The sequence below is a fragment of the Papaver somniferum genome, chromosome 1 (assembly GCF_003573695.1).
Source record: "Papaver somniferum cultivar HN1 chromosome 1, ASM357369v1, whole genome shotgun sequence".
Lineage (NCBI taxonomy): Eukaryota > Viridiplantae > Streptophyta > Magnoliopsida > Ranunculales > Papaveraceae > Papaver > Papaver somniferum.
In genome coordinates, this window is record NC_039358.1 from 247,160,950 (window position 1) to 247,187,736 (window position 26,787).

The window sequence follows — 26,787 nt, forward strand, 5'->3', positions numbered from 1 at the left end:
TCTTGAGTCCCAAGTATTGGTCTTGTATAAATATATGTTTGATCAATGAGAACAACACGTCAAATTATTATACCAAATTTAACAATACTCCCTTTTCTTCTTGGGTTTTTCAGTTTATTCTTCTTCATCTTATGTTGGTCTTTTTTTCTTTCTCTAATGCTCAGACACCTCAACGTGCCGGTGTAGTATCTGATCAAAATGAACCAAGGAACTCCTCTAGCCGACATAAAACTAGTTCTCGATCTTGGAGGAATATTACTCTGGTTTCCTTGTCGTAAGGGATACTACAACTCATCATCGATTCAACTAGTCAGTTGCTATTCTCACATATGTGTTAATACCAGAGCATGCGGAACTTCCACAAGTAACCCTGTATCTGGGTTTGTCGCCAGTGGTGATGTCGTATCAGATCTTGTGACACTTACATCTAACCCAGACAGCTTCGGAATGGCACAGGTTCCTTCGCCAAGCCGCTTAGCATTTGGATTTACAAATTCTAACTCCTTGAGTGGACTTGCTGAAGGTGCTAAAGGAGTGTCTGGTCTTGGACGTTCATCTGTTCTTTCTCTAGTTTAACAATTCACACTTCAATTTCGACACGCTTGCATATTTGCGATCGAATTATATGGAGGGAGTAGTACTAGAATTTATTTAGGTGGTCGTCCTTACATTCACTATGACATTTCGGATGAGGTTATGGAACATAGAGTTTTAACATACACCCCACTATTGATTAACCCAAAGAGCAGAGAAGAATATTTTATTGATCTAAAATCGAAATCGATCGTGGTACACGGAGAAACTGTACCGATAGATGCCAAGTTGCTCTCCATCAACAAGGAAACAGGAAGCGGAGGAACGAAAATCGACATTCAAACTCCTTATACTACTCTGGATACGTCGATCTACAAAGCTGTTGTTGAAGTTTATAATGAATTGGCTAAAACCTGGAATGCTACTATGGTTTCTGCGGTTGCGCCTTTTAGTGCCTGTTATAAGTCATCCACTCTGCCGTCTTGGATTGATTGGAAAAATCCTATATCACCACCAAGTCTCACTTTCGTCTTTCCCGAGATTCAATGGGATATCGCCTGGTGGGATATATACCAAGTTAATGACGTTGCACACTGTGTGCAGTTTCTCGACGGAGGTTCAAACCTTAAGACTTCCCTTGTTATTGGTGCTCGTCAGATTGAATTTGTAGAATTTGATCTTGTAAGATCACGGGTTGGGTTCGTGCAACCAAACTTTTGGGATCCGGAGTCATAGATTTAATCTGTTTTCAGTTGGCTAATTATTGTAATGTTAAAATTATGTGATCACTAGGGTGTGAACCTTTCGGAGAATACTTATTCGTACAATGTCTAGACGTAGGTCATATGAACGAGAAATTGGTTGCGTGAACGGCGAACCAAACATGTCATATGTATGGAAAGTTAAATTAACTAACAATGCCCATTTCTCGTCTACTATACATCAAATTAATTGGGCCCACCGACCAGAGGGCCCAAAAGGTCTGAAGGGAGGTTGTCCAAGAACGGTTTTTTTTTCTTTTTTTATTTTTGCACCACACCTTTTTGGGAGGCGATAACAATTTTATTTGAGGTAAAAACAATAACTTCTCACCAGTTTGTGCAAGTCTCATGTGTCATAGTTTTTTTCTTCTCGGCAAATGTACTCTCGATGTGTTAAGAAATTGACACATCCACCGAGTTATACTCCCATTCATGTAGTACAAACAATGATCAAGCTTTCCCTTCATGATTACTGGGGATTACCTTTAGAACACGATTTTCAGTGATTAATTTGGATCTCTTGGCTTCTATATTTTTGAGTGAAATCAGATTCTTCTTTATGGCAGGTACATATATTACATCCTTCATCTCTCTAACCACACCATCATGCACCTTGATACGAACACTACCAATGATAATTACCCTATATTTATAATTTTCTATCCTACGTACTTATGTATCAATATCTTCAAAGTTTGAGAACCAATCCCAATATGAAATTATATGATATATGTTGCTCCGCTATCTAACACCAGGTACCATCTGTCATGACATAAGTTGATGGTGCAACAATTAGTGAGAAATTAGATGCCTCATATGATTCTTCACTTGTTGTTGAAATGTTCACCTCCGTCTTACTGTCATCTCTTTCTCCCGTCTTAGTCTTGTTACTATCCTTATCCGAATGTCCCATGTAATGGCACCAAACACACCCATTCTTCTGTAGACGCATTCTACTCCTAAAATGTATCTACCTTTACCAAGATCATCAGTCTTTTTTATATTGTATGTCGACTGACCTCTTGCAAGAATCATATCATTGTTAACTTCACTTGAAAAGTCTTCACGGTTCATCTTTTTGAACTCCTCACTACTCATTGATACGATGAACCTAAGTGGAACTCAACTTACCCATGTCATGCATTAACCACGGATTCATACCTTGAAGGAAGATAGTTTATCCAACACAAAGCTTGTTCCTTATCCTTCATTAACCAATTTAGTAAGAAGTTTAATATATGAACCTAGGAGCTCTATCAAAGTTTCCACTTTCTTCATGTTATAGAAATACAAACGTTTCTTAATATATGTCATTGTCCACATTCTTCATCAAGTATTCCTTCTCTAACATTTTCCGGATCTCCTTAAATGAGTCTTGTGGTTAAAATTAACTCATATTAGCGCATTTAAACACCTGCGAGCAAAATAATTTATTCATATTGTTCCACTTTTTATTAGACACCTCCACTGGCCGACCTTCTAGAGCTTCCTTTGGGTCAATATGAACAAGAGCATCCATGACATTTATTCTCCACAAACCAAAGTTACTGGTTCTCGTAAACTTATTATCTTAAGTTGTGATCTATGTTAGTGAAGTATTTCTTTTTTTGTTTATTTATCTATACTTGCGGACTTTGCTGGACCTATAAGAACATTTGGTTTATCAATATGAACCATTGTTCACGAACAAACAAATATAGATAAAAAATACAAAACCTTTGAGATCGGAATTATCTCGAGCAATCTTCGGAAATATAACTTCACTTCTATTGCAATATGAATACACGTATCCAAGAGATTCTCCTTGCTCTGGAACAAATTGTTGCGCCAAAATCTGGGGAATCGTTGATCCTGCACAGCTACGATGGTACTCCAACGTTTCCAAGAGCACAATCAAACATGCACACTAGAAGAACAGGTATTTAACGAGATTGAAATCTCGAGAAGGAATAAGCAATTTTATATGTTACCGTATAGGATGGAACAATATACGAAGCCGTTAGAAGAGTAAAAAAGACTGTTGATGTGTTTCTACTAGGTATTTTATATGACCATTTATACACATTGTTATGACCGGATACATTCCAAGACAATGGTTACTTTTTTACAAATGCAGGGTTTCCTAACTTTAACTTTAGAAGACATACCTCTAAAATTGCCCGACCTTCAGATCATCTCTAAATTAGTGCGTCAAGTTGTATCCACCTACAACAGATCCATTCTTTTCAAGAACATTAAATAGTGGGGATTACTGGATTATATAAACCCACATGTAATTTTCGAATTTAAAATAAACAAAAAATCAAACTGATATCAGGAAATAATGCCCACTAGAGATAAATTCGCAATCGAGCTCACAGATATCCAAGTCACCCATGTGCTTCGAATTTCTTCTCTTCAAAATTGAGAAATTACTAATTATATATATATAGGAGTAGTATAAAAGTTGCGAAAGTGGTAAGTTGATGCGGTCACATACAGTGCACACTATTGATTCTCCCTGTTCAACTTCACTTCACGTTCTCCGTCTTTAAATGCTACCTCAAGTGGAAACTGACTTCAATTAAGAAGTGTTGTTCGCAACAAACACCGGCACTGGTCTATAAATAACAACGGATATATGCTTGCTTATCATAACCAAAATCAGATACGATCATCTCCGTATAAATATCATGGCTTACACTTGGTCTATTATTCAAATTCTTTTTCTTATCTTCTTTGTTTCTCAGCTTCCATGTTCTACCTGTCGACCTGCTAGTATATACTTCGATCTAGAGAGAGATCAATCAACACAACAATATATGATCAAAATCAACCAAGGAACTCCTCAATCTACACTGAGACTAGTTCTTGATTTCGGGGGAAAACTACCCTGGATCCAATGCCTTAAAGACTACAATTCATCATCCATCCGATCCATCAAATGCACGTCATCTATATGCTCTCTTGCCAGCAAACCAGTCAATACATGTATTCCCAAAAAAGCTTGCAGCATTTACACAAGCAACCCAGTTACTCAGTCTGTTGGCGAAGGTGAGCTCGTGTCAGATCTTGTAGCTGTTAGATCTAACTTCAAGGATGAGGATGGGATACCAGTTGGTTCACCTCGCAGGTTTACATTCGGTTGTGCAACTACTGCTAATATCTCAGGTGGGATTTCTGACGATGCTGACGGAGTAGCTGGTCTTGGGCGTTCATCTGCTCTTTCTCTAGTTTCACAATTTACAGTTGGACTTCGATTACCTCGCATATTTGCTCTTGAATTTTCAGGATGGTTTACACATCATATTTATTTTGGCGGTGGTCCTTACATTAATTTTGAATTTTCAACGAAGATTGATAAAAATCCTAGAGTTTTAGGTTACACTCCATTTTTGGTTAACCCAAAAAATAAGGAAGACTATTTCGTTGATCTTAAATCGATCCAGATACACGGTAAAACTGTACCGATAGACAAAAAGTTGCTGTCCATCAACAAGGAAACTGGAACTGGAGGAACCAAAATCGACATTCAAACTCCATATACTACTTTGGAGTCATCAATCTATAAAGCGTTTGTTAAGGTTCACACTGAATGGGCTCATGGCCAGAATATTAGCAAGGCTGCTGCGGTTGCGCCTTTTAGCACTTGTTATACAGCAGGTACTGTACCTGCTTGGCTGGACTGGGGAATCCGAATATCACCACAAACTCTCGTTTTCGTGTTTCCTAAGATTCGATGGGATATTGTTAAGACGGATCTGATTAAAGTTTTTATAAAGAATCAATCGGATTATGTCGTCTGTTTGGCTTTTCTTGATGGAGGTTCAAACCCTTCGACTTCTATTGTTATCGGTGCTCATCAGATGGGTTTCGCAGAGTTTGATCTTTCAAGATCAAGGTTTGGATTCATGCAACCACAATATATTCCTGAGTTCTAGATTTCGTTTTTCTTTTCATTCCAATCCTAGTTTCAGATAATCTGTCTGCCTTATATATTGGGTTGTAATGTTTCATGCATTTTCTTTGATAAGCAAATGCAAGCGGCACGCAGAAATTATCCATCTTTGGACCATGATGTTTCTTTCTCCATAAGTGAAGAGTACCAAGTATCTTCGTAAATGTTAAATATTACTAGTAATTATTACTGCCTTCCGAGTCCAATTTTGTGCACCCAAAAAATAAATAATCTCCTTGGCCTCTTCTCCCTCCTACGCACCTTCTATTTTAAAGATGCCTTCATCTTGATCCGATATGTCACTATTATTGATCAATTAAATCAAACTTTTTTATATAATGATAGGGCCATATCATTACACCATTCGACCATCAAGCTGAAAGAACTGAGACATTCTTTCATATATACCTTTAATGGAGAGCAGAGTGTCTTCTCTAATAGTTCATAGCCTATGTATTAGGAAATAATATATGAGAATCTATATTTAGGAGATATGCACATTAAGTTGTGAGAGTTATATTAGGAAATGTCTATGTTTAGAGTTTGATCTTAGTTAGGAAAGTACCTTGAGTGGTCGTCAAGTTTGTGAACAATATAAATAGGCTGTTGAGCCATGAAAGTTGACACACCAAGATTATTATCAATGTAGTCTTTTATGCTTCCGCGTTTATACTCTCCTCTCTCTTGCTCGATCCTTAACATGGTATCAGAGCATCATCGTATTGATCATAGTCAATCGACACAAACCCTAGTTTCACCGTCTGGTTCCACCTTGGACAAAAATTCCACGAACTTGACCTCAACCAATCAACGGAATATGACAGCAACCACCGATTTCTATTCTTCTGTTCCTCAACTTGTGACCATCTTGGCTGCAGGTTTAGGGCAGCAATATGGTACGTCAACAGCACACGAACACGACTTGACAGGAAGCAAGTTACGGAGCAGCGGAATTTCGCACAAGACGAATGTAACATCATGACTTGCGAAACCTTCAAGTTTATCGGACCTCTTCAAGCTTTTGAGAAACTCCAACGTGATCAACAATTTTTTTTTTTTTTTTTTTTTTTTTTTTTTTTTTTTTTTTTTTTTTTTTTTTTTTAAACGCGCCTTGTGACCATCTAGGGCAGTAATGGTACGTCCCTGGTCTTGACCACAGACTCCTTCTCTGTTTGAAACTCTAGCAGCTACGAACTTAGTTCGTGTTTCTACATTGATAAGGATCACTCAAGGTACTTTCCTAACTAAGATCAAACTCTAAACATAGACACTTTCCTAATATAACTCTCACAACTTAATATGCATATCTCCTAAATATAGACTCTCATATATTATTTCCTAATACTATGGCATGTAAATAATAAATTCAAGCTTATATCCCCTCGGTACTGGATAATCCAACAAGGTTTCCAAGTCAGAACAAGGTTTTCAAGTCCTAATAATTTAGTTTGATCATTATAAATTAATAAAAATGAAAGATTAAAGGGAAAGATTACTGAAGTTTGGATATTCGTTTGATGTGAACATGATAATTGTTGAATATTTAATTTTATCAGAAATGAAATTGAATCAAAACCTAGATTCAAAAATTTAAAACAAGATGAAAACCCCAAGATTAAGTTTTGGAATTGTTAATGGTACATGAGTTGATTATAATTGCCAGTAACGAAATTTCATAAGGCTCACATGCATGTGTTATTTGCATTTAATGTGCATCAACGAATTAGAAAATTGTCCTATGGCTGATTATTAGTGCATCAACCAATTAGAACATAGTCCACTCTTTGATTATCAACCCAAGTGGTGTCTGCATTACTGCATAAGTCAAATACACAGATCCGTTCTCTACTCGAACAGTTAATTAACAACATCCATTTGCTATAAAAAAAATCTCGCTTATTCATGAAATTTTAATTACTAAAAATAACCAAGTTATAAACCAAGATTACAATTCAAATGGAACCTAAAAATGGACAACCATCGCACGTCGCAATAGCAGCATGATACTTATTCATCCTCGATTTTTGTTACTTCAGCTTTTTTAGATAGACACCGGAGAATGAGCGAGCGACTTTCAACAGAAACTTAAACAAATGGAAATTAAACTGAACAATAAAAACTTACACAAACCTAAATAGCTTATACAAGGTCATTCTAGTTGATAAGAAGGTCTGACATAGTAACAAATAGATCGACCATTATCCAACGTGCTACCATAATTCATCAGCTTCTCATTCAATACAACTTGATGGACTCAAGGTAAAGGGTTCAATTGGTAATTCATCAGATGATTCATCTGTTCATAAGTCATCAAATGATTCCTCGAGTTCAGAAACACATCAAGTTTTGGCTTCATCAACACCTTGGATAGGGCTGCATCAACACCATTGAATTAAAAATTCAAGTGGGACAGCTTTTCTAAGTACGGCTAGCCATAATTTAAAATCATTGAATCATTTACGAGTTGTAGGAGTAAAATATCGCACATTCATCATGTATGCGAAGCAATGATCATCTAATATGAACGAAGATCATCGCGTATAGCCAAATTAAGATGACGTATTTGATGATGTCAGCATAGTCACGAGTAAAGTGTGAAGATCTGTGCGAAGTGTACAGTGTGCGAAGATGAAGGAATGAACATGAGCGATTGTATCGCACGAAGATTCCGAAAATAAAGGATCTATTAGCTGTCATCCACTATTCAGTACCCTATATAAAGGTAACGGCTATCATATAATGGAGAGATCTCTTTAGTGCGTGCTAGACAAGAAATTTAGGAGAGAAAAAGATTATTTGGAGAGTAACATAGGATTTTCTGGTTACTTTGTAGTCAATTGGAGAATCTTAATGAATTTTCTTGTAATTCCTATATAATGGCGCTAGAAACAGGGACTTGATATATTATGTTGGTGAATTTGTTGAGAAATCAAGTTTACATAATTTTAGATCTACTCTTTTTGTTTAAACAATCGATATTTTAATCATTTGAACCTTTCAATTCTTCTTAAAGTAGTCTTTCATTCGTTAATACAAAAAAGTGATAATGGTACGAATCAGATCTACTGCTGAACAAACGGCGACAGTTAGGAGGAGTAAAAGAATTGCTGAAAGAAGAATATGTGAAATTCCTGAACTACCGGAGATAGGAGAAAGAGAAAATCAAAGAAATACAACTCCAATTAGACCTCAGCGTATATAAGAGCAGAATAATGATATTGATTATGATCGAGTGAGTATCCATATTGCACGAATGAATTCAACCGAAGAAGAGGAACAAAGAACTGGAGATGCAGGAAGCATTAAAAGAAATGAAGAAAATATGACAATTGCATACCTTAGAAAAAGATTGATTGCACAACAACGAAGAAGGAGGAAGAGAAGACAACTTCATATTACAAGAACATAGATCAAGAAGCGCCAAAACGATCAAGATCTAGGACAAGCAGAAGTTCATCAAGACGAAGTCAATCTAATCAAAGAGGTGTTAGGCGAGAACAACCATTAGAAAATATTGATGAGGAATTACAGGTAGGTGATAATTTACAAGATCAACACGAGAATAGACGCATGGAAGAGCAACCGCGTGAGCATCATCACCGACAAGAAGGTCAAAGGAACAACAGACGTCAAAATCTAGGCGAACGACATTGCGCACGCTATGAGTCAGATAATGATGAAAAAAATTATCCAGAACAAAGGATAATTCTATTGCATGATAGAGAAATATTGAGAGATGAATATGCACGCGAAGAAGAGGATGAAAGAAATAATGTTATTCGTGAACGTATGAGAGATGAAAGAGAAAGGCATGGGCGAAGAAGAGAAAAAGCTGAAGAAAGAGAGATCCAAGAAGCCATGTGACAGAATAATCATGAGAATAGGTTGAGGCAAGTGATATTAAAAAGACCAATGCGACAGGATTTAGATCAAACTATGAGTGAAGAAATTCTCAGAGCAATGGAAGAGTTAAGAGAAATGATGACTGCGCGAAGGAATGGTGGAAGGAGACAGCTAGAAGAAGCAGTGGAGGAAGCTGGGAAAACACCCTTTTCGAGGCAAATTCAAAGTGCAATAATACCACCTAAATGAAATTGACCATTATTCACAAGTATATTTGATGGAATTACATGTGCAGTACAACACATCTAAGCTTACAGTCGATCTCTATTGCAATGGGAAGAAAATGATGCAATGTTGTCTAAGTATTTCCCTGCCATCTTGACAGAGGTAGCCTTGCTATGGTTTGAAGGGTTTCCATTATGAACCATTAGATCATTTCGTCATTTACAAACCGTATTTTTGGGACAATATATCAGTAATAATATGTCAAGACCCGGGATTGAGACAGCCTTTTGACTTCGCAGAAGGATCAATAAGAGTTTACGACATCTAACTACACGTTGGAGAACTATGTGTAGTGAAATGGAAAGAAGGTTAGATGAAATATATCTTATACTAGCTTTTATCAATGAACTTTTTCCTACAAATTTATTATATACACAGATCTTCAGGATAAAATACACTATAACGATGTCAGAGCTGCGCGAATTTCAAGAAGAATATATAGCAGTTGAGGAGAATCAAAGAGATATGGAGTCTTACCCGGTTGAGATACCCAATGTGAATAATGGTAACGCAAATTTACTCCCAATAATGACAAATATGATTGCGAGTACATCACAAGGAAGACAAGGAAAGAACGTTAACGAAGTAGAACAAAAGCTGGTGAAAATATCTAGAACAGATCAAGAAGAATTCGAAAGAGAATACAAAGGAAAGCAATTTCAAGATTGTGGAGGAAATAATAAGATTCAAAGAGTGGACAATCTACTGGAAGGTTACGGAGGCCAACAACCATATTACAATAAAAGACAAGGAACTGGAAAGGTGGTCTGGGTACAGATAAACTTGCCAAAGATGAATACTACAGTAGACAAAATCTGGGAAGCTGTTATATTAATGGAAGAAATTCCTGAACCACATAATGTAGGAGATGAGCCACCATCTGGGAGAAGGAGCAAAGAATTCTGTGTATATCATCACTTTCATGGTCACACGACAAGTAATTGTAGAAATGTGAGGAAAATCATACTGCGAATGATTAAACAAGGAAAACTGGATCATTTCTTAGCAAAGCAGTCACAGCATTTACCACCAACACTATCAGGAGGAAATGCATATGGTACATAGAAAGGAAAGAATACGTATGTAATTGAAGTTGGTGCGAAATATATTGTAATTCGATTACACATTCGTTCAAAAATATAGCAGACTTTCATGATAATATTTAAGTCGGGTGCATGCGAGAGACAATGATGGAAGGGAAATCTTTAACCTTGAGAAGGTATCACCATTAAAAGATTGGAAAAAGTAGACTATTTCGTTCAGTGCGGAAGAAACTCCAGGAGCAGGAGAACCACATGAATGTCCACTAGTGGTGAGGTTAGGGATTAATCCGAAGGCTAAAGAAGAGGATGACGAAGAAGATGAAGCTAATACTTGGGATATACACAAAATACTCATTGAACCTAGGAGTTCTGTCGATATCCTTTTTTATCATACATACAAGACTATGGGAGGGAGAGATGATGAATTAATTCCTTTAACTTATAAAATTTACGGCTTTAATGGCGCTGCGAACAAACCTAAAGGAGAAGTGATAATGCGAATTCCTCCACAAAATCTTTCAACATAAATTTTATTTTGTGTTGTTGATGTTGAGTCACCTTATGATGCTCTGATTGGGAGACCATGGCTTCATAGTATCTTGGGTGTGGCTTCGACATTTCATCAGTGCATAAAGTTCCCTTTACCTCGAGGTCTTGGCATAATAAGAGGAGATACTAATGAAGGTATAAATTGTTTGGAAATCGATATTGACAAGTGTGAAGAGCGAGAATACAACGAAGAAATTGGAAGAAGAATGCTAAAGATAGTCAAAGAGGTGAAAGATTAATGGTCGATGTAGTGTTTACAATTGGAAAAGCAGATAAGCAGGGTACTGAGCCAGAGCCTTCAGCGATTAATAATACTAAACGATCCATAAAGATTATTTCTAAAGAAGGAGAACGAATGCAGAGGCATAAGTTATGTTCTCAAGAAATGCGTGAAGTTCTTCGCACAGTGGAGATCGATAAAGTCATGCGAAGTAATGTTATGAGGAGTATTTGTGAACTTAAAGAGATGCAAAAGGTGAATGAAGAAAATGAATAGAGTGAACAAAGAAAATGTTTTTCTCCATGAGTGAGAAGTTAATAAGAATTATGCGTACTAAAGTTGCATAACTCAAGAATAATAATGGAATGAAAAATTCTATTTTCATATGATGATACCATATCAAGAGAAGGCAAAAGTAAAACCTTGAAGTGAGACCTTAATAGAAGGCAACAGAAATAAAAACTCTAATTAGGGAGGCTAGGCATCCAAATGTGGCGTGCAACCTAGTTCGCATATATGCAAGAGGCAAAAAGTAAAACCTATCGCACGTCATAGTAGGGAAAAACCTGGTAAAGCATGACTCAAGGGATATCTACATCGACCCTGGAACTTGAGTCATGGAGATTTGGGGTGAGAAAAACGAATATGCCCATCCAGGAAAGACACCTAAATCGAAAGATTGGGGTAATAAAATCTTTCCTATGGAGTGCAGAAACTCGATCACGGCGCCGAGGTACACGGTTGAGTCAAAAGTGCCTGGGGCGTACCTTTCCACTCTTGACAAGTCCTGACTATGATGCACTCGGTCCGAAGATACCCCACTTAGGGTGCAGTCTCGTAACCATAAACCTTATCGGCGGAGGGATAAGGGACTGCGAAATCAACTGGTTGTTGTATTACCGGATGGGAGGAGCCAACCTTAACCCGATAGAGGTAAGCTTCCTTGAAGGGGAAACCAGGGAGAAGATAAGGACGACACCCTCCATTAGGGAGATGAATTGTATCAAAAGACGTAAATGTCATGAGGCTTTTTACTCATGGGAGTATTAAGGCTTGTCATATTTATGCACATAAAAAACCTGAAGAGTTCATAATACAAGAAAAGATAAGGCGATATCAATGGGTCGATACATTACAGTGTAAAGACTTCCTGCGATTTCGTCGCATAAGAGCAAAGAAAATTTTGGGAAAAATAAGACCTTTAATTAGGAAGGCAAAATAAGACCTCATGAGAGAAATAAAATATATGCTAACTTTTTTTTGCAGGAAAATAAGTGTGCTGCGAATAATTTCGCATAATCTGAAACAAAATTAAGTCAAAATTCGACATTATGTTCATCAGCCTATCAATTTGTGACAACTAACAGAGGCAAGAATGGGAATGCAAACATAAGAGGAATGACATTTTTCCCCATTTGTTAGTCTCATGCATGTGCGAGAAAGAATGACATTTTGCTATGTACGAATACAAGTATAAATCAAAGGGAACATATATTAAAAGAACAAAGGTTAATACTTAAAAGATGTTCATTCCAAAAAACATGAAGATATAAAAGGGGCAGAAAAAAAATTTACAGCAAGCAAAAAATGATTAATTATTTTCATCATTTTGCTCAGCTACAGAATCACCTATTTCTTCTTCGTATTCTTCATATTCTCCCTCATTGTCCTCAATATCAGGAACATCTTCGTCGGGGGGAATGTCTGCGAATATGTACTTTGAGAGAGGAATATCATTATCAATACAAACCTTCTTAACAGCAGCATCACGAGCACGAGTGGCATCTTTGCCATTTTTTGAAACAGTGACGATATAGTTCTTCTTTAACTGCTGATACTTGGCATTGTGAGCAGATAATTGTGTCTTTAATTCTTCAATATCCACAAGATAATTTTTATCCTTCTCTGCGAAGAAAAAAATAAGCATATTAGAGTTAAAAAAGATATCATCCTCAAAAAATGACAAGTACGACAGAGCAACAAGTGGCCTTCATGATTGGAAATAATGTCTTTGACCAGTGCGGAATGTTCAGATTCAAGGCTCATGTTAATGGCTAAACCTTTCCTAGCATCATTCAGAACCCTAGCAGCCCAACTAAATTCAGCTTCACTTTCTATAAGAAGTTGAGAGCGAATTAAATTTCTTTCCTCAATAAGATCGTTATTTTCGTTCAAACCTAAATCACATTCAATTTGAACGTTAAGGATGGCTTCTTGGAATTTTTATAGTGCCTTCGCATCCTTGAGAGCAACCTCATCTTTTTCACTAATGAGTTTATTCTTCTTTGCCTCCAAAATTTGAATTGTTTCTTTATTCTCATGAAGACGACGTTTGAAGTTATTGAGTGTAGTCAATAGAGGTCTATGATCTACTCTATGACCAGTGTACTTCAGTCTTAATTCTTCCAAACTAAGATTCTATATTTCTTTGGTAGGGAAATTGTTTAAAGACGAATTGATATGTTCTAAAAGAATTTCCTCGTCGGGAAAAATAAATGCCTCCTCAGAAAGGTTATAAATGTCTGCGAACATAGAAAAATAAGAAGTGCAAATTATCATATAAAGAAAATAAAATGGAAATGATAAAAATTACATACCAATGAGTTCATCATTTCTTTCTTGGAGTTCACGAATACTTAGAGTTGGAAGTATTTTCAGCTTTAAGTTTGGTATTTTCTTCTTTCAACTTGAGAAGTTTCCTTTGGTAGTGTGAAAAAACCACATAAGATAAGCGAGATACCTGCGAAAATATAAGGAAAGCATTATATAACGAAGAGAAATAATAGAAGTAATATTAAAGAGAGTGGAAGATGTAAATATTACCGTAGAACCAAGTGTATATTGGAAACTTGGGTTTATTACAGAAGCAGCTCCGCGAAGAGATGGATCATCCAAAATGGGAGCATCGCAGACTTGAGAGACCATTCCAAAGTTGAGTTGTAATTCATCATTATTAATAGTAGACATCGAGTCAGAGAAAAGAGCGGACAAATCTTTCATGGAAGAGGCGATCGATGGATCTTCAGAAGCAAGAATATCATCATCTTCGGATTCAGGACTTGAAGAAGGGTCAACTTCCTTATGCTTCTTGGATGAAGATTTAGATACAGGTTTCTTGGGTTGATTCTTAGCTTTAACCATAGTTTTAACACCAGAAGTTTCAACCTGCGCGAATAACCAAGATAAATAACAAAGGAAACAATATTGTTAAAACAAGAGAAAGAATGTTCCTTACTTCGATATTCTGTGAAGATGACACATCGTGCGAAATCTTGGCCCTCTTAGCCGTGGTCTTTTACCTAACAACCTAGAATTTAAGGAGTGGAAAAATAAGAAATAAAGAAAATAAACCTATGTGAAGTTTATATTTATTCTGCGAAGATTTCATACCGCTTTTTTATTCTCATCTACGGACAGAGACAATTTCCAAGGATGATAAGCAGCAAATTTCTCAGGCAGTGGAAGGTCACAACCATCAGCATCTTTGCCCGACACATTTAAACCTTCTAAGATTATATGGCAGTTAAGCCAACATATGTCATTAGATCTGTGAGCAATAATATTTGATTTGTCGTTCCAATCTACGTATCGCATAATCTTCTGATCTTCAGCAATACCATCTTTTCTTCTCAAGCGAACGGCCCACTTGGTTGATTCGTTCTTCATGATCCCAACATAGTAATGTTTGAAGAAATTATCAAGAGTATAATCAGCAGGGTTGATAGCTTTGTCACGGTACAATTCATTTCGCTCCTCATAAGCATAAAAAGTTCCTAATCCTGCTGCGCGACGCAAATACTCCAAAATTATTCTAATAGCATTACCACTTAGCTGAAATATTCCCCGTTCGAACTGATCATCATACAGTGGGATAAGAAGATTATTCAGAAGTTGTCCTATTGCTACGACAATCTTCTGATTAGTTCATTGTTCGGAATTAACTCAAGATTGAGTTTGGACGATTAATTAGAATCATAAGGAAGGGAAGTGAATAACCTCTGGTATCAAATTCTTTCTTGAATCTGGTGAATTCTATTTCCATCTTTTTGCCAGCAGGAGCCACTGAAGGAATGGGAATGGCGAGTTTAAAAGTAGAAAATTCTTGATCAAGATCAAATCAGTAAAAGTGTGATCAAATTAGTGAAATTGAGATTAAGCTAGGAAGAAAAGGGGAAAAAATGGAGAATCATAAAGAGGATGGGGAAGAAACGATAGACTGTAAAAAAAAAGGTGATGAAGAAAGTTGCAGTAACAGGTGAAAAGGAAAGAAGAAGTAAAAAAAAGAAAGAAGAATACGAAGGAAGATATGTAAGGAGATTACGAAGAATAAACAGATAGGAAGAAGCGGTTATAAGGACGTGTCAGATAATGAATGGTCAAGAAAACACGCGTAAACGATGAAAACTCAAATTCCGGAAGTATGTCGGCAAAGCAGAATACGAAAAGTTGAACATGCGCGATACTTTAGGATGGGGATTTCTCATATCGTTCACTCTATGAAGAGAACGAAATGAGAAGAGGCAAAATGTAGGAGTGAAAGCACATTCATCATGTATGCGAAGAAATGATCATCTAATATGAGGGAAGGTCATCAAGTATAGCCAAATTAAGATGACGTATTTGATGATGTCAACATAGTCACGAGTAAAGTGTGAAGATCTGTGCGAATTTTAAAGTGTGCGAAGGTGAAGGAATGAACATGAGCGATTGTATCGCACGAAGATTCCGAAAATAAATGATCTATTAGCTGTCATCCACTATTCAATACCCTATATAAAGGGAAAGGTTATCATGTAATAGAGAGATCTCTTTAGTGTGTGTTAGACAAGAAATTTAGGAAAGAGAAGGATTATTTGGAGAGTAACTTAGGATTTTCTCATTACTTTGTATTCAATTGGAGAATCTTAATGAATGTTCTTCTAATTTCTATGATGTTTACTTAGATTGTGCAGTAGATTACTTTAAGGGTGTAGTTGTAGGATTTCCTGCACCTACACCAGATCTGCTCTATCAGACAAACGAGATGGATAATTTGGTTCAGCAACAAATTAATTTCTATAAAAGCTTGGGGATGATTTTGATAGCAAAATCTCAAAAGTTTTGTGTAGAGATACGTTAATGAAATTTAAGAAAGCATATTTGATGAATCGGGAAGAAAAACTTAAACATGATAAGCTAGATAAGTTTGATGAGGAATCTGAATTTGAAGATTTGGTGGCAAAAGAAGCTAGAGGTACACTTAGTAACCAGAGTATGAGGGTTTCGTCAAAGTAAACTATTTATGTTAAGATTATTAGTTCCATATTGTCTGGGCAATATAAAATCCCGCGGTTTACAACTATTAGGGCCTCTCCGCTCATTGCCAATTTGTTTTGAGTTGGATGCGCGTCTGTAACATGGTATTAGAGCAGGCTATTTGTTCCGAGTCATTTAACCGAACCTTTGCTCTGCATCACTCGATTTATTGTCCACGTCTTAGACCCAACGAGGCTACACGTGAGGGGACGTGTTAAGACTATTAGTCCCACATTGTATGGGCAATCTAAGATCATGCAGTTTATAATCCTTAGGGGCTCTCCACTCATTGACAATTGGTTTTGAGATTTATCGTCCAAGTGTTAGACCCAACGAGGCTATTGAGGGGGCATGTTGAAATTATTAGTCCCACATTGTTGGGTTATCTAAGATTCTGTGGTTTATAATATCTTAAGGCATCTCCACTCATTGCCAATTGTTTTGAGTTAGATGTTCATATTCTAACATGGTATCAGAGCCCATGTTCTCAACAATTTGTCTCCAATTGTTTAATAAAATCGTCCCTCGGAACATCAGAGGTTTAGGTTATGACTAAAAAATAACTGCAGTTCACAATGCTACTCGAAGAAAAAAAGATACTATAATTTCGATTCAGGAAACTAAAAATCATAAAATCATCCCTTGAAACATCATAGGTTTAGGTGATGACTAAAAAATAACTGCAGTTCCCAATGCTATTCGAAGAAAAAAGATACTATAATTTCGATTCAGGAAACTAAAAAGGAGTTCATTGAGGATGTGGTCATAAGAAGATTGTGGGATAATAATGATTATGATTCCATTTTTCTTTGATCAGAAATTAATTCAGGAGGAATTTTTATTATGTGGAACCTAATAAGGTTGGGAAAGATAGTTTAATGATAATTTAATGGGAGCTTTTTCAGTGTCTATAAGGTTGGGAAATGTCAATGATAATCCCATTTAAATTTTTACTTTGTTTATGGTGCAACTGATCCAAAGGATTATGTAAAATTTTGGCAAGAATTTCATACATGTAAGATTGATTATGGAGGGGCCTTGGCTATTAGGTGGTGATTGGAATTTCGTGCTTTATCAATCATAGATAGGGGTGTAAATAATACCCGAAAATACTCGGCCTGCTTGTATCCGTCCGAGCCCGCCTGTACCCGAAGTAGCTCAAAGCCGGTTATGGCCTGTCATGGACCACCCGGCCTGGCCTGGATTAATTTATTGGGCGGTCTCGGGCTTTGCGATTAATTATGATGCCCGGCCTGAAAGCCTTCTATGTGCCATTAATCATTTAATATCCTCTTAAAAGACTTAAAAGTTACAATTTTATAATTATCAATTTTGTTTCAAGAAAAATAAAATATATAATTGCTTTTTTACTTATAATTAACCTTTTCAAAACATTAATGGTAATATATTTTCTTATTAGAAAGTTTATTATACTCTAATTAATTATTTATTATAGGCTAAAATTAAATATTTGTCAGTGTAATTTAAATATAAAATAATACTATCACTTATGATATGCGATGTTGGAAAGGAAAGGATATTGGATTTAATACCGTTCATTTGAAAATTTAAACTTAAAAAAAAATCAAAATAGTGGCCTGTCCGGCCCGATCTGGCCTGCCCGTATAAAAAACGGGCTTTGGGCGGTCTTTGGATAGAAAATTATCTACTTGTGCCCGACCTGTCCGGCCTGAATTTGTTTACGGGCTCACAAATATTAAGCCTGACCTGCCCGGCCTGTCTTAGTTTTTGGGTCGGGCGGCCCGGCCTGCCCGAATTTACACCCCTAATCATAGAGGAATAGAGCTGGTGGTTGTCTGGCAAATAGAAGAAATTTCAGTATGTTTAAAAATGCAAATAATTTAGTAGATATAACTATGGTTGGAGAAGGGCCGGTTCTTAAGGGGAGCAAGGTGTGCTCTTGCACAAGGCATACCATTTGTGAAGGCGTGTTTTTATGCAGTGTTCAGTATTAGGCCCAACTGATTCACTATCATTTTTGGTTGGAATCGAACTAAAAAAATGTCAATTTTAGATTCTCTAGAAGCCAAAATCAACAGGCATCTCAGTCAAAATAAAATTGAAGCCGAGAGACAAGAGAAAATTAAGTCCAACAGGTTAGTTGCTTCCCTTCGTTCATGATTTAACGTGTTCGTTCTTCAATTTTAATTGTGATCTGAAAATTCTCAAAAATCCTCAAAATCTGGTAAGGTTGGATAGGAAGCATATTTCAGATCATGCAAATAAATGCAGATTAAGGTCTATTTCAGATCATTCTCCTATACTGGTCGACGGTAATACTAGTAGTTTTTCTGTGCCTTCTTTCAAATTTGAAATTCTTATTTAGATCATCCTGATTTTTTAGAGCATACGAGACAAGATAACCGCCGTGTGACGCGGTGTCTCTCTAGTCAATTTGGAGCAAGGAGATAAGACCATGCAGCAGACTGTAGATTAACAGCACAAATTGATTATTATTACAAGTAACGCAATATTTGTAGGGATCGCATGTGTTGTTTGCATCAACCAATCAGAACATTGTCCACTCTTTGATTATCAATCCAAGTAGGTGTCTCCATTATTCAAAAACAAAGATCCATTCTCTACTCAACCATTAATTAATAACACCCATTTGCAATACCTTACTTGTTCAAACTTTGAAATTTGACTTTCCGGCACCGGGCATTTTATAAATAAAATCCATGTCTAAGTTACATTTTTTATCAACATCTTCATTCCAAATCCCATGGCTACTATTTTTTCTTCTTCGATTATTCATTTTCTTCTTCTTCAACTTCTGTTGGTTTTTCTTTCTTTCTCCAATGCCCAAACACCTCAACGTGCTGGTGTAGTATTTGATCTGGAGAGAGATCCATCAACCCTCCAATATATGATCAAAATGAACCAAGGAACTCCTCTAGCCGACGTAAAGCTAGTTCTCGATCTTGGCGGAATATTACCCTGGTTTCCTTGTCGTAAGGCCGTATACAACTCATCATCGATTCAACCAGTCAGTTGCTATTCACACATATGCCCTATTTTATCTCGTACATGTGTTAATACCAGAGCGTGTAGAACTTCGACAAGTAACCCTGTATCCGGGTTTGTCTCCAGTGGTGATGTCATATCAGATCTTGTGATTCTTGTATCTAACCCAGACAGCTACGGAATGGTAAAGATTCCTTCGCCAAGCCGTTTAGCATTTGGATGTGCAAATTCTATTAACTCCTTAAGTGGACTTGCAGAAGGTGCTAAAGGAGTGGCTGGTCTTGGTCGTTCATCTGTTCTTTCTCTAGTTTCACAATTTACACTTCAATTTCGACTCGCTCGCATATTTGCTGTCGAATTATATGGAGGGACTAGTACTAGAGTTTATTTTGGTGGTCGTCCTTACATTCATTACGACATTTCGGATGAGGTTATGGAACATAGAGATTTAATATACACCCCACTCTTGATTAACCCAAAACGCAGAGAAGAATATTTCGTTGATGTAAAATCGATCGTGGTGCACGGTAAAACTGTACCAATAGACGCGAATTTGCTTTCCATCAACAAGGAAACTGGAAACGGAGGAACAAAAATTGACATTCAATTTCCTTATACTACTCTGGAGACGTCGATCTACAAAGCTGTTGTTGAAGTTTATAATGAATGGGCTAAAAGCTGGAATGCTACTATGGTTGCTGCGGTTGCGCCTTTTACTGCCTGTTATAAATCATCAACTCTGCCTTCTTGGATTAACTGGAAAAATCCTATCTCACCACCAAGTCTCTCTTTCGTCTTTCCGGAGAGTCGATGGGATATCGCCTGGTGGGATCTATTCAAAGTTAACGATGTTGCACACTGTGTGCAGTTTCTCGATGGAGGTTCAAACCCAAAGACTTCCATTGTTATTGGTGCTCGTCAGATTGAATTTGTAGAATTCGATCTTGTAAGATCACGATTCGGGTTCGTGCAACCAAACTTTTGGGATCCGGAATCATAGATTTTATTTACCCTTTCCATGGAGATTTTCGTGGACCTTCTGGTGTTTAGTATTTAATTCAGGGTAAGTGTTTGAACCCAACTTCTTTCGCAAATACTGGCCCCTGTTTTCAGTTGACTAATTACAGAAATTATTACAAATCCAACTTCTTTCACAAATACTGGCCCCTGTTGTCCTCTGCAGGGCTCACCGGGACCTATCATAAAAAACTGAGTCTGGTGGTTTTGTCGTAGTTATTGTAACTCCCGTAAGTTAATGATTATGACGCAGTTTAACAGTGAAATAAACTTATTGTTTACAATAATGGAGATGCAGGTTGTTTACAGTGAAATTAACTTGTTGTTCATGATTATGACTTAGTTTAACAAACTTACGGTCTATGAATAACATACAATACCTCTATGTGAAAATGCATCCTACAATGCTAAAGGTAGAGGTTGTCTTACGTGGAAGTCTAAATATCACATTTTTTATGAATGTCATTCACATATGGACAAAATAAATAAAGTTCCGATCTTTTAAGACAAAAATCACCTCCAATGCTCTAGGTTTTATCCAATAACTTTAAAATTAACTTGGAGACAAATGAATGATGTGGCCTTAGACCCAGGGTTATGGAGAAAGTCTTATTTAGACTTTCTCTTCCCCCCACATAAGCATATCACATTGACTTTGACCCTTACATTGAAGATGGAATTTTGGTGAAAAAAGTCTTAAATCTTAGGTGACATGCTTTTTTAAACCTCCCCTCCTAGCATCGGAGATACTCTTATTATAATCAAAACAAATAAAAAATTGAAAATTCACATAAATATGCATAAAAATTTTATAATGAAAACTATTTAATAGGTGCACCTATCAAGTGATGCAACCTGGGGTGGCTGGGGTGCTCGAGCCACCCCTAAATCTTTAAAAGGAAGCCAAAACTCATTTATTTATGCGTATTATTTGGGGAAAAAATATATAGCCACCCTAAAAACTTAACATTTAGCCCGTAATGGCTTTTTAGCCCACCTTGACCTCCTTTTCTGCTTCGGTGGCTGATTTAGCTCCCTCTGTTTCCGTGCTTTATAGTTTAGTCTAGTCGCTAACACGCCTTAACCCAAATACATTCCCGAATTAAGCGACACTAAGCTCTCTACGTAGGTATCTTCAAAAGACAGGCCTTCAATTGAGAGATCACCAGAATACACAACTCTACATGTTTTATGCTCAGCATCATATACAACCAGCGAAGTCTTATCTTTGAGATATAGAAAACCATCCCTGAAGTCGATAATTGTCATCATAGTAGAACACTTGACAGATCTTTCCATTGATTGAACAGAAACAGAGAACATTTTAGTCCAAGATTCTTTCACTCCGTATTCCTTCATTACCCAAATCGAAACATCACCATTGTTGTTCCTCGTTAGATCAAGATCACCACCTTGTACAATAGAAAGATACCCATGAAAAGTTCCCAAGAAAATATCAGTGGATTCTTGAAATTTAATCAAACGAGAATCATTATAGAGGATGGTCGTGTGGTCATAACTGAGTGATTCCTGTAGTTCTGGTGTAAGTGGAACTTCTTTAAAAGTGTCGTTTTCGATATCAAAAGAAATTATAACTATGGAGATGGCAATGGATAATTCTCGTCCTTGTTTAAGGCTGATGCATGAAGATCCTATCCAGTGTAAAGCTCCATTATACATCACAGGTTTAATAGACTTGCCACCTAAAAGAAGGTCATAAGGGATAATGCCTGGTATTGTTTTCCACGAATCCGATCCTAATGAATATATATAAACATAACAACCATTACAAACCCATTCGTCATTTTTGAAGTAAGTTTCTGTTTTTACAATCTTGTAATCATCGAGAATGGGACTATAACCTAACCCGTATTGGGTGGACACAGTAACCATTATGGTGGGTTCGTCAAAAGGATCAATGCTACCTGAATATATTGGTTCTGGTATTTCCATAATTTCTTTGGTAGAAGGGTTCCATAGAATAACACCATGAAATTCAAATGGATTATACATTAAAATTAAACCATCGCAAGAAGCATGAGTAGAATAGTAGTCCGCTAGATAGAATGGTGAATCTATGATCTCAACATCAGACTGCTCGTTATTATTATGTGCGGATGCTACCGGCAACGAATGGCACCAATTAACCGAGTACATGGGTACCATGGACCGTGTTGTTAAAAGTGACCTAAACTTATTGTTCGCAATAGAATGATTAAGATGCAATCTAATAAACTTTGGATCTTTGAATAAATTATTGCACCAGTTTTTGCATACACACCTGAATCTGAAGATCGATTTCACCGGTAAAAAGGAAAGAATATGAACAATGATTTCCTCCGGAAGACTTGACATGATGAGCGACAAGTCTTCCCTTATCACTTCCTGTTTAGGAGGTTGATCAGCATCCAGCATCATATTTTGGGAGGTAATTGAGGTTTTCTTTGTGGCTTTGGCCGTCTCTTATATGTTTAGGGTTTTGTTGATGCAAAGTTAGGAATAGGAAACCAGAGTCGGTTAGGGTTTATTAAGGGGGGCATTTGACCCACTTGCACCGACTTCGCTTCTCCCCTTAATTAGTTTTTTTGTAGATTTCGAACTTTTCTTTTTGTATAAATTAGGTTATTTAAAAAATAAATAATAATTACATCATTCAATAGCTCATGAACCACAAAGAATAGGAAAATCATAATAACAAGTACCGTAGGTACAATGGAGATTGTTTCATTTTAGCTTGCTCCATCTGCGGGTATAAAATACTGCACACGCGTTTTACGTGCGAAGTAACTCCGTAAGCGATAAGCGAATATGACCGCATATGTTATATCCAAGATGACGAAACAGGTGACGTAACCAAATCACGAGAAAGGTGTGAAGATATATGCGACAGTAAAGAAATCGTGCGACAATGATAAACTCTTGTGCGACACTAACGCACATCAGATTTGAAATTAGGGGTTTTATTAGCTGTCCTCCACTATGTAAACTCCTATATTAGAAGCAGAGCGCCTTTGCAAATGGGAGAAATCTTTTTGGGTGAGCTTAGGGAAGAATTTTAGGAGAGAGAAAGTAATTTACCCTCCAAGTTAGAGTTTCTTCATATCTTTGTACTTGTTCTAAGATTTTAATAAGAGTTCTTAAGTATTTCGATATGTTTTCTTAGATTGTTTTATAGATTCTATTAAGGTTGTGGTTGTGAGATTTCTCGCAACTACATTTTGGCGCTAGAAATCAGCTCGGAATAATATACCATGTTGGTGAAATTCTTTATGAACAAGTCTAAGGGTGAGGTTATTCATAACAACCTCAGTTCTTTAGTTCGTCAAGGGAAGATATTATTTCAACAAATTTGGTGAAATCATTGATTCCGCGCAAATGGATGAAAGAAGTAACGAACATAGAAAAATCCAAGAACAGATCCAACATAAGAAAAATTACAGAAGCAAGGAAGATGTTAAAACACAAAGCGAACAAATGAAAGCAGTAAGGATCATCAAAACAAAAGAAGGAAGCAGGAGTATACCGTGTAACTCAATAACAAAAACGTCTATGAATGATTTTCATGCAGGAATCACATGAAAAATACACAAGCGCGATTTTGAAGGAAGGAAAATCATGGCGGTGGAAAAAATATCTCCCTTGAAGGAGTGGGAAAGCAGAAGATAACATTCGCAGCAGATGAGATACCAGTAACTGCAGAGCAAAAAGATAGAAATGAAAGCGCGAAAGCATAAGAAGAATGGGCGATAAATAGAACCTTGGTAGACACGGGTAGTTCGGCGGATATCTTATTTTATCATGCATTCCAGGGTATGGGATACAAGGATGCGGATATGATTCCCTCAACATACAACATTCATGGTTTTAATAAAACAACAACCAAGCCAAAAGGTGAGATAACTATGCTACTACTATTGAGAGAAATAGAAACACAAATAACCTTATGCGTAGTGGATGTAGAATCACCCTAAAATATGCTATTAGGACGACCGTGGGTACATGCGACAAAAGGAGTAACGTTAACTCGTCATCAGTGCGTCCGTTTCACAATACCAAGTGGAATAGGCGAAATCAAAGGAGATAATAGGAGTGCGAAAGTCTTCAGTCAAATCGATGTATTAAATTATGAAGGACGCGTAAAGAGGCGAAAGGATAGATGGAGGAAGAAAAAAGAATTAAAGAAGGAAGAAGAACTAAGAGTATACATGACCAGAACACAACAAGGGAAAGGAATACCAAGCAAAATTCATAAAAAGAAGGTGAACCGATGCACAAAATAAAGCAGAGCCAACAAAAGACATCAACATTGGGACAAAGGAAGAACCAAGGATATTAAAGATTGGAACAAAGATGTACAAAGAAAAAGAAGAAAGAACAATCAATCTCCCGCGGGAATATAAAGATGTCTTCGCATGGAGCATGGACGAAATGTCAGGCATAGACTCTAGTGTCGCATGTTACAAGTTAGATATCAATAAGAACGCAAGACCATTCAAACAAACATAATGAAGATAGCAACAACATATCATTCTCAAATAGAGGCAGAGTTGTAGAAAATGTTGGATGCGGGAATTATTAAATCAGCAAAGTACCCAGAATGGATAGTAAATATGGTGTTCCTACCAAATAAAAATAAGGGAATAAGAATCTGCACCGACTTCAGTGACCTGAATAAAGCGTGCCAAAGGACAGTTTTCCACTCCCAGATATACAACAAATGATAGCAATGTGCATTTTGTCTTATTCTATCTTAACAAGTGTCTAGCACCGGATATTCGTGTCTTGGGGCCTGATATGTTAGTTCATCCATTCACAGAAGACGTTCACCCAAATTGGGAATTCCTCCAATCACCGTGAAAGACAATTATGGTAGAAGTAGAATGAACGTTTTTAGCATTTTCTTATAGTTGCAACCCTCACCCGTTGCATACAGTCAATTCCTAGTTTTTGGCTATGACTTTGGTGTTTCTTTCTTGTTATTCCATTACAGCCTGAGAGAAATGTAAGGCACGATATATTAGGCTAATGGTTATTTTGTGGACTTGGATGCTGCATTCAAAATCATAAACTTGTATTATTAGTAAAAAACATCAAAACCATTAGTAAATATCTTCAAAATCGTGTGAACTTGGATTTAATAGTATCACTATATCATCAGTTTAATGAGAAGGCTATATCTGTGAATGCCGATTGGTAGTTAGCCACCTAACTTCAGTATCTATTTTCTTTCTTTGGAAACTAAGAACATCAAAAATGGTTATCCGTGCGCCTAAAAATTTGCAACCAAGAAAATCAATGTTTCTTGTAAATAAACATTGTCGATCAATTTGAAGCATGGTTAAATTTTGGTGGATTTTATTCTCGAAGATCGGGAGAAATTTGCTCAACACCAATTATTTTAAATGATCATCATCATAATTTTTCTTAACTTTATCCAAACCCTACTATCCATATATAACATGACCCCAGGGAAAAACTACATTGAGCGTTTTTTTGTTGTTTAATGCTCATCAAAACTATTCCTCTCAATTAAAAGGTACTAATTGTTGTAAATAAACAGTTGGACACAGCGATCTCTTAATGATAGTAAGATACCACCCGTGGTATTGATGTATGGTTGAGAAACTAATGAGGCGAATTAATCTGTAAATGATGGTAGATGGATTATGGTGTAGACGTACAACGCGAGGTGATTAATCTTTGGATGAGTTACTTGTATGCGAAAAGACTCGTTAGATGTAAGCGGCCAAAAAATTTAATACCCAGGCAAGGTCAAAAAACTGCTTTGTAATGTTTATTTGTTAAAGTTTTTTTGTTTTTTTTTGCGAACTCTGCAAGGGAACCGAAAATGTGCAATATTTTCGTTGAGGCTAATAAACTTTATTAGGTGGATTCCGCTTGTTTATAAGGTACTAAAATTATCTGAAATGAAGTTGACATTGGAAAACAATAAAGCATTGTCAAACTGACAATTACTAAAAATAAAAAATTGTTGTGAAAGAAGAAAGAAAAAAAAATAGAAAAAAGAAAGAAGAACGATTACTTATTATGTGTGTGTATGATTACAATTGAAATGCTCTCTATTTATAGGGAAAAGAATATGAGCATTTACAATGACATTAAGGCATGCACCCATTTACTACCTATTACTACTAATGGTGGTGGTAGTGGTGGTGGTTATAAAGTAAGGAGGGAAGAGAGGAGGTGAAAGGGTGATGGTGTAAGTGTGGTGTAAATCCACAAATATGTTACTCCATAACACTCCCCCTTGGATGACACCACACTACTAGAGATTGCCTCATTAAAATCTTGACA

At 36.6% G+C, this 26,787-nt stretch overlaps 5 protein-coding genes across 5 annotated transcripts; 4 read left to right on the plus strand and 1 right to left on the minus strand.

Moving 5' to 3' along the window:
* The first annotated feature begins 696 nt into the window (after positions 1-696).
* On the plus strand, positions 697-1,269 carry LOC113276163. The gene has a single exon (XM_026525734.1). It carries the CDS (start codon positions 697-699, stop codon positions 1,267-1,269), a length of 573 nt encoding a protein of 190 aa, XP_026381519.1.
* Positions 1,270-3,967: 2,698 nt separating this feature from the next.
* LOC113276171 (basic 7S globulin-like) lies at positions 3,968-5,215 on the plus strand. The gene has a single exon (XM_026525742.1). It carries the CDS (start codon positions 3,968-3,970, stop codon positions 5,213-5,215), a length of 1,248 nt encoding a protein of 415 aa, XP_026381527.1.
* Positions 5,216-9,765: 4,550 nt separating this feature from the next.
* On the plus strand, positions 9,766-10,425 carry LOC113276178. Its single transcript, XM_026525751.1, has one exon. The coding sequence runs from the start codon at positions 9,766-9,768 to the stop codon at positions 10,423-10,425; it is 660 nt and encodes a 219-aa protein (XP_026381536.1).
* An 8,782-nt stretch (positions 10,426-19,207) lies between these two features.
* On the plus strand, positions 19,208-20,786 carry LOC113340197 (basic 7S globulin-like). Its single transcript, XM_026585409.1, has 2 exons — positions 19,208-20,518; positions 20,639-20,786. The coding sequence occupies exon 1, from the start codon at positions 19,214-19,216 to the stop codon at positions 20,453-20,455; it is 1,242 nt and encodes a 413-aa protein (XP_026441194.1). The 5' UTR covers positions 19,208-19,213; the 3' UTR covers positions 20,456-20,518; positions 20,639-20,786.
* A 766-nt stretch (positions 20,787-21,552) lies between these two features.
* LOC113276184 (F-box/kelch-repeat protein At3g06240-like) lies at positions 21,553-22,638 on the minus strand. The gene has a single exon (XM_026525758.1). The coding sequence runs from the start codon at positions 22,636-22,638 to the stop codon at positions 21,553-21,555; it is 1,086 nt and encodes a 361-aa protein (XP_026381543.1).
* Between the last annotated feature and the right edge of the window lie 4,149 nt (positions 22,639-26,787).

What these genes read in the sequence shown, in the direction of transcription:
- LOC113276163 (XM_026525734.1), top strand. Translation starts at nt 697, where the DNA reads ATGGAACATAGAGTTTTAACATACACCCCACTATTGATTAACCCAAAG.
- LOC113276171 (XM_026525742.1), top strand. Translation starts at nt 3,968, where the DNA reads ATGGCTTACACTTGGTCTATTATTCAAATTCTTTTTCTTATCTTCTTT.
- LOC113276178 (XM_026525751.1), top strand. Translation starts at nt 9,766, where the DNA reads ATGTCAGAGCTGCGCGAATTTCAAGAAGAATATATAGCAGTTGAGGAG.
- LOC113340197 (XM_026585409.1), top strand. Translation starts at nt 19,214, where the DNA reads ATGGCTACTATTTTTTCTTCTTCGATTATTCATTTTCTTCTTCTTCAA.
- LOC113276184 (XM_026525758.1), bottom strand. Translation starts at nt 22,638, where the DNA reads ATGGTACCCATGTACTCGGTTAATTGGTGCCATTCGTTGCCGGTAGCA.